Source organism: Podarcis melisellensis (assembly GCF_964234715.1).
Source record: "Podarcis melisellensis genome assembly, chromosome: 4".
Taxonomy (NCBI): Eukaryota; Metazoa; Chordata; class Lepidosauria; order Squamata; family Lacertidae; genus Podarcis; species Podarcis melisellensis.
The window spans coordinates 81406286-81414620 of NC_138531.1; the positions used below are offsets into that span (position 1 = coordinate 81406286).

Genomic DNA, 8335 nt, shown 5'->3' on the forward strand with positions numbered 1-8335 from the left:
ACGAAGGGAGGCCGCGCTGCGGTGAGTGGCGGGGAAGGGCAAATGGCTGCCGGCGCAGGAGGGAAGGAGCGGAGTCCCGAAGGAAGAGATGGGGAGGCCCGGCAGCTCTCAGTGTTGTGCCTGTGGGGGGAATAGGTTGGACGAAGAGGACGTGCCGTGGGACGGGGCGGGTGGGGAGAGGAGGTTTGCATTGGGCTGGGCTCGCAGCATCATGGAAAAGGTTAGCGACAGGGGCAAAGGTGGCGTGTGGGGCAGCGTGTTCACGCAAATAGCGCTCTGGGTTTATTTATTTTGTGTTTTTTTCCTTGTGAAGGTCAGGTGTGTTTGCGTGTGTTTGCAGAGTCCCTCCACGCCGCAGTTCCCAACGCACTTCCTTTAAAAACTTTTTTTTGGGGGGGCAGTCAGTGTGGCAAACTTGTTCTATTGAGCTGAGATTTCCTCCCGCCGCCTTCCAGGGATGCATGCATAGCTGTTTGGGGCGCTCTCGAAGTCGCTAGCCCAGATGCCCCCCTTTTTCTTTTTTGTTTTGAAAGGACAGGAAGAGGGAACGTATAAAAGGTTGCACAAGTGGGTGGTATTGAGCAGAGGCAGCGAGCCCCAAATGCTTCAGGAATACATACAGTAGTGTAAAACTCTCCCTGGTCCCTTGGCTGGACCCAAAGTTCCCTGCTGAGTTTGCAGCTGAGCAGAAGTCAAGGAAGGCTTTACTTCACTCCAGCACCTGCAAATATGAATTGGGCGAATAGGGTCTTAAGTGTGGTGGCTTCCTTGAACTACTCTGGTTGGGGATGGAGAACCTGTGGCAATCTCAGCACAGTCCGTAGTCGGGGATGGTAGGCGTTGTAATCCAACAATGTCTGGCGGGACGCAGGCTCCTCATCTCTGCTTAGATAAAAATCAAAACCATTAACACAATGTAGGTCAAGCGGCAAAGCGACTTCCGATGCATCGTGAGCTTTAGGACGGAGTGGGGCTTGAGTCTGACTATTTCCAAACCTCACCCCACACACCAACCACTTTACAAAGTTATATGAAGAAATTGTGTCCCAATCGGTTATATGTTTCTGATATAAATTGGTCACATAAGCCCCAGAGTGGTGGTGAACTAGGCAATAATTTTTAAAGAAGCATTTCTGTAATGCACTTGAGAGATGTTTTAAACATCTATATGGAGCTGCTGGAAGAAATCATTGGGTTTGGGCTGGGTGTTCATCAGTATGTGGATGATACCCAGCTCTATCTCTCTTTTAAATCGGAACCAGTGAAGGCAGTGAATGACCTGTGTGAGTGTCTGGAGGCAGTTGGAAGATGGGGGCTAACAGATTGAAGTTGAATCCTGACAAGACAAAAGTACTGTTTTGGGGAGACGGGGTGGACAGGTATAGGGGACTCCCTAGTCCTGAATGGGGTAAGTGTGTGCCTGAAGGACCAGGTGTGCAGCCTGGGAGTCATTTTGGACTCACAGCTCTCCATGGAGGCGCAGGTCAATTCTGTGTCCAGGGCAGCTGTCTACCAGCTCCATCTGGTACGCAGGCTGAGACCCTACCTGCCTGCGGACTGTCTTGCCAGAGTGGTACATGCTCTAGTCATCTCCTGCTTGGACTACTGCCCTCTACATGGGGCTACATTTCAAGGTGACTTGGAAATGACAATTAATCCAGAATGCAGCAGCTAGACTGGTGCTGGGAGTGGCCGCTGAGACCATATAATACCGGACCTGAAATACCTACATTGGCTCCCAGTATGTTTCCGAGCACAATTCAAAGTGTTGGTGCTGACCTTTAAAGCCCTAAACAACAGCCCAGTATACCTGAAGGAGCGTCTCCACCCCCATGGTTCAGTCCAGACGCTGAGGTCCAGCTCCAAGGGCCATCTGGCAGTTCCCCCACTACGAGAAGTGAGGTTACAGGGAACCAGGCAGAGGGCCTTCTTGGTAGTGGCGCCTGCCCTGTGGAACGCCCTTCCATCAGATGTCAAGGAAATAAACAACTGTCAGACTTTTAGAAGATATCTGAAGGTAGCCCTGTATTGGGAAAATTTTAATGTCTTATGTTTTACATGTTTTTATATGTACAGTGGTACCTCTGGATGCGAACAGGATCCGTTCCGGAGCCCCGTTCGCATCCTGAAGCAGACGCAACCCGCGTCTGTGCAGATTGCGATTCACCGCTTCCGCGCAACCGTGTGATGTCCTTTTGAGCGCATGCGCGAGCAGTGAAACCCAGAAGTAACACGCTCAGTTACTTCTGGGTCGCCGCAGAGTGCGACCCAAAAATGCTTAACCCGAAGCTACTTCAACCCGAGGTATGACTGTACTGTAAGCTGCCCAGAGTGGCTGGGGAAACCCAGCCAGATGGGTGGGGTGTAAAATTACTATTACTACTATTATTACTACTACTTCTACTACTACTACTAAATTGCTTTAGGCATACATTTGTCAAATATGATCTTAATCCATGCAAGACTTTTCATTATGAACCATGTTTAACATACCATAAATATACGCAGCTGGAGGTTTGTAGACATGAAAACATGTTTCTTTTGAAGTTGACAGCTGTGCTGATATTGGCTCAGAAGAGAATAATAAAATATACAGTTTAATAATTTTGCTTGACACCTTAAAAGTGAAACTAAAGAGTGTTTCTAGTTCTCTTGCTCCCCACCAATTAAAATGTAACTTCAACATGAAAATAACATAGGAAGGGAATTAATCTGGAATAATATCAGCTGCAAACACCCACAGTATTTGAGAACTCCTTTTCTATAAGGATTCCTAGAGATGCTCTCCATGATGTATGGGCAGTCAAAATGTATGAAATTTAAAATATTTCTGAAATATTGCCTTGATTCCTATTTTTGTTGTTGCCAGAAACGAGAAAATGTTCTCATCTCTGCCTCTTATGGCAAAGAGATATAATTTTACAGCTAATCCCTGTATCTTTTGAAGATTTTTGTTAATTAACAAAAGGGTTGTTTTATTTTCCTTTGTGTCTAGAAAATGAGTGACAGTGACGATGATGTCCCTCAGCTTTCATCGGAAGCCTTATCTGCTCTGCAAGAGTTCTATATTGAGCAACAGCAGAGAGAAGACATTAAGGCAACAGAAAGATTTGATAACAGTTCTCTTGGCTCAATAGAAGAGAACTGGGTAAGCAGGTGCATTTTGACTAAAATGCAGTTTGTGGTAGCACTTCTATAGAATGGTACAGGATCACAGAAATGATAAGAGAGGCACCCAACAAGACTATCAATAGTTGGAATGCTAAATGACATCGAGATCCACCATTATTATTACAGCTCAGATGAAATTTTTTACTTGGTTTTGGCTTTAAAGTCAACTTGCTGTATTGACTAACAGTTCAGAGAATGTAAACTCTGGGCAAGCAAATTGTCTCTAGTGGCGTGTGTTTCTCTGTTTGTTAGACATTGACTGCATTAGTATAATTGCACTATTTCCACTCATTAGCTTGCTTCTCATGGGAAACTTGCAGTTTGGGAAAGTGGAAGAGAGATTATCTTTTCCTTCAGTGAAAAATTAAGCGGAACCGAAGATCCAATTTAATACTAAGAAATAATGTTATCATTGGCTCAGCTTTTTCTACCTAACCTGTACTTTCCAGTTTTTCTCATGACAAAGAAATGGGTATGAACTGGATATTTGGAGGGTGCAGGGGAACCAAGAGTGGAGCCAGGAAAATTTTACTTGTATTCTTGATCCCAGTTTGGGACACAAAACTCTCATCATTACAGTGGTGCCCCGCAAGACGAACGCCTCGCAAAACGAAAAACTCGCAAGACGAAAGAGTTTTCCGTTTTTGAGTCGTTCTGCAAGACGAATTTCCCTACGGGCTTGCTTCGCAAGAAGAAAGCCCATAGGGAAATCTCCGGGGACCTCTTTTAAATGCTGGCGGTGGGGAGCAAAGCCTTTCGCCCCCCTCCGGCCTTCAGAAGAGGTCCAGGAAGGCCGGCGCACTTTCCCGCTATCCCGGACCGCTTTTAAAATGCTGGCCGTTGGGAGCAAAGACTTTCGCCCACCGCCGGCCTTCAGAAGAGGTCCTGGACCTCTTCTGAAGGCCGGTGGGGGGCAAAAGTCATTGCTCCCCCCGCCTGCCTTCCCGGGATAGCGAAGAAGCACAGCGCGTTTCTCCGCCATCCCGACGGCTTTTGAAGGCAGGCAGGGGGGAGCAAAGACTTTTGCCCACCGCCGGCCTTCAGAAGAGGTCCAGGACCTCTTCTTTTTTTTATATATATAAATATTTATTGGAGTTTTTAATAAAAGAAATACAGAAATAATAAACAGCATTACTTTGTTTTTACAAGATTTCATAACATCTTTAGACTTCCTCACATCTCCCGCTCCCACTTACATCATTAATGAATTTTTATCAAGCAAATTATCATCTTATTTTCAATTTTATAACCACTTCTTTAAATACAATATAATAATTCTCCTACAAATTTTGTTTCTCTTAATCTCTCTTATCATCAAATTCTAATCCAATTTAGTGATGGCCAATTATTTATAACCAAGCATCCTTCTTAATATTCCACTAAATCACAATACTTCTGTAGATAAATCTTGAATTTCTTCCAATCTTCTTCGATCCTTTCTTCTCCCAGGTCTCGGATTCTGGGTCCAGGACCTCTTCTGAAGGCCGGCGGTGGGTGAAAGTCTTTGCTCCCCCTGCCTGCCTTCCCGGGACAGCGGAGACTTCTCCACTGTCCCGGGGCGATCTTAAAATGCTGGCGGGCGGCAGCAAAGCCCTCCTGTCCCCGGAGCTTGCGGGGTGGGAGGTGGGGAGAAGGGCTTTTCTTCCCACCACCAGCCTTCAGAACAGCCTTCTGAAGGCTGGCGGTGGGAAGAAAAGCCCTTGTCCCCCCCCCCCAGCCTTCAGAAGAGGTCGGGGGACAGACTGTCCCCGGACCTGGTCTGAAGGCGGTTTCCATAGGAACGCATTGATTGATTTTCAATGCATTCCTATGGGAAACCGTGCTTCGCAAGACGAAAAACTCGCAAGAAGAAAAAACTTGCGGAACGAATTAATTTCGTCTTGCGAGGCACCACTGTATTTCTTCCAAGCATCAAGCATGTGGTCTTCCCCCACCCTACTTGTTTCCCATTCTAGTTTCCGTGCCCACTTCTCTTGGCAACTAATTCCTGGTGTGTCGCATAAGCCTGGGCCACACACATGTACATATTTTAAATAACAAATTATTAATTGTTAACATGAATGTGATTCAGGAGTGTATGTCCACTGTCTGCACCCAGCAGCCAATCTTTAACCCCTGTTGCTGCTGATGCTTCTCTGGCTCCCCCCACCCCACACTCAGCATTGTCTACTGAGTCCATTGTATCTTATCATCTTGATCCTTCCACAGTCTAACCTTTCAGATCTCTACCATGATCATTTGACATGTTGTGTCTCCCTTTTTCTTCTGTGTGCCCTTTTTACTTAGGGGACAATGAAATGGAAAGAGTAAAGGACACAACTATTGGATATCTGTAGTGGAGGCTATATACAACCCTGAGCCCCATTTTGCTTAGTCAGATGTGTCCCCCCCCCCATTCTGTTGACATTTATTGTACAAGAGAAGCGTATTACTGATATTTGTGCTTTATTACCCCCAGCAACTGAGCCAGTTTTGGTATGATGCTGAAACTGCGCTCCATTTAGCTAACGAGGCTGCAAGAGCAGCTGGAAGCGGTGGCAGGTGAGTTCTATGAATCTAGCAATGTGTTTTTGTCTTTTTGAAAATATTGTAATACTGTTTTCCATTTTTTTTTCATAGTATGTTAATCTGTCAACCTTTCTGTAGTACATCACTGTAATACAGCTTTGATAGTGAGACAACTTTGATCATTAAAGCACAGGACTGTGAAATGTTGGTGTTTATAATTTCTACATTGCATATAACATGCAAAGCTTTCCTTATTACCTACCTGTGACGAAGCAACCAACATTTCCATTTTACAGATGAATTGAGACTGAGACTTGAGGCCATCTATTAATTTGTGCAAGGATTTCAAGCTTCACTTCTGAGGCCCAAGGGAACTTTGCAAAATGATGCTAAGAACTCCTGTCCATCTCCAAGACCTCTTTTATATTTATTGTGAATTTGACTAAGATGGCATTCCAGAACTGTTTGGAGGACCAGTTTTCTACTTCCTGTGACATGCCACAGTCCTAATTGTGCACACTAACTCTGTATGATCAACTGTTTTTGCAGTACAGAAGCTCAGCCCTTGGCTCCTACATGTGGTGGGGATTGCATTTCTTGGAGCATGAAAACTGTAATGGTTGAATATACACAATGCAGTCAGTAGAGATATCATTGGGAATATGCGGGTAATAAAAATGCATTGTTTAACCTTGTCATAGCTGAAGAAGCAGATAGTTGTGGGTGTTCTCCGTCCTTAATAAGGAAGATACAGTCCACTTGGTGTGTGAGGGTTTTGTTTGCAGTTGCTTGTGAAGTTTCTTAAATTCAGTGATTCTAAGTTAGCATTTCCACTCGAAAAAAGAAATCCTTCTTTTCGGAGTAATTGCTATGCCAATGCGAACTTCAGGTTGCCGTGTACACACTGTTTAGCACAAGTTCTGGATTAAATATCTGAACCTTTTTCTTTATTTCTTTATCTTTTCAGAATAGCATGTGTTAGTGCGCCCAGTGTTTATCAAAAATTGAAAGAACGGGACAACAAAGATTTTTCAACATGTTTATTGGAATATGACCAAAGATTTTCTGTGCATGGAGCTGAATATGTTTTCTACGATTACAACAATCCCTTGAACCTTCCGGCCAACCTCACAGCGCACAGTTTTGACATTGTCATAGCAGATCCACCCTACCTGTCTGAAGAGTGTCTCAGAAAAACTGCAGAAACCATAAAATACTTGACTAAAGGAAAGGTTCTGCTTTGTACAGGTATAAGCATTGCAACATCTAACATCTTATTATCTATAATTATAGTGTCTGCATTCATTTAAAAGGATAATGCTCATGACTTTGTACAGCATCTTGATTTGGGAAACAGTCAGCTCTTACAGAAAGCTGCTGTAAGGGGATATAGGATAGTGGGGGGGGGGAAACAGGAGTAGTTAAAAAAGATAATTTAAATATGCCATTGTTTTGCTATGATATACAGGGACGCAGGTGGCGCTGTGGGTTAAAGCCTCAACGCCTAGGACTTGCCGATCGAAAGGTCGGCGGTTCGAATCCCTGCGGCGGGGTGCGCTCCCGCTGCTCGGTCCCAGCGCCTGCCAACCTAGCAGTTCGAAAGCACCTCTGGGTGCAAGTAGATAAATAGGGACCGCTTACCAGCGGGAAGGTAAACGGCGTTTCCGTGTGCGGCTCTGGCTCGCCAGAGCAGCAATGTCACGCTGGCCACGTGACCTGGAAGTGTCTCCGGACAGCGCTGGCCCCTGGCCTCTTAAGTGAGATGGGCGCACAACCCCAGAGTCTGTCAAGACTGGCCCGTACGGGCAGGGGTACCTTTACCTTTTTGCTATGATAGCAAACTGAAATCTCAATGTTGGCTCTGGACATTGGCTGCTCGTGGCAACCAGAGAGAAAGTCTATTTGCCCTCATGCCCTGCTTCTGAGAAGTCTGAGGTTGGCCACTGTTTGAAATGGGATGGGCCAACAAGAAAGTTCTTACTCTTTTTGTTCCATTAAGACATGATCTTTTGTTCATTTTCTGCTGCAGGTGCTGTTATGGAGGAATATGCTGCTAAGTATCTTGGTGTGAAGATGAGCAAGTTTATTCCAAAACATACTCGAAACCTAGCCAATGAATTTAGATGTTACGTGAACTATGATTCTGGACTAGATTCTGTTTCTTGACACTACTCATAAAGAATTAACCAAATGTTTCAGTCTGGGGTTTTTTCCTTCTCTGGAGGTGTGAACATTTGTAATTTGTTTTTGTTTTTAACATTCAGCAATATTTGTGCTAATAGGACGGAGGTGGTGATGAAAGGCGAGGGTTGAGCAAGTGGACATGGAACAGGTGCAATAACATTGGATAACCTTTCTCCCACCAAAAGACTTCTTATACTCTGCCAACCCAACTGACAGGTCTTGCTCCCTTTCCTATTGCTCTTTATAATTCTGTGGGCAGCTGAAGCTGAGGACAAGTGATGTAACTAAGTTCCTCTTCATGAGTCCCTGGCAAGCATAAATCTGAACTCCAGCACTGGTAACAAGCTCCATATTTTTCATTATGAATTGCTGCCTTGTGTATTTGATCTGTAATAAATTATTGCTCTCTTAGAGAAATTATTGCCTTCTTAGAGAGGAAGGGAAAACATTTTATTAAAATGTTGCACAGAAA

At 44.7% G+C, this 8335-nt stretch overlaps 1 protein-coding gene across 4 annotated transcripts in view; it reads left to right on the forward strand.

The window, feature by feature from the left end:
- The window catches only part of EEF1AKMT1 (EEF1A lysine methyltransferase 1), a 50766-nt gene extending 42431 nt beyond the window's left edge, over nt 1-8335 (forward strand). The window contains exons 1-5 of one of the 4 annotated variants that reach the window (XM_081908686.1): nt 17-21; nt 2996-3148; nt 5630-5712; nt 6647-6927; nt 7709-8335. In XM_081908686.1, coding sequence (XP_081764812.1) covers nt 2999-3148; nt 5630-5712; nt 6647-6927; nt 7709-7845 — 651 coding nt within the window. In that variant the 5' untranslated portion in view covers nt 17-21; nt 2996-2998 and the 3' untranslated portion in view covers nt 7846-8335. The other 3 variants (XM_081908684.1, XM_081908685.1, XM_081908687.1) reach the window with 3 other exon arrangements.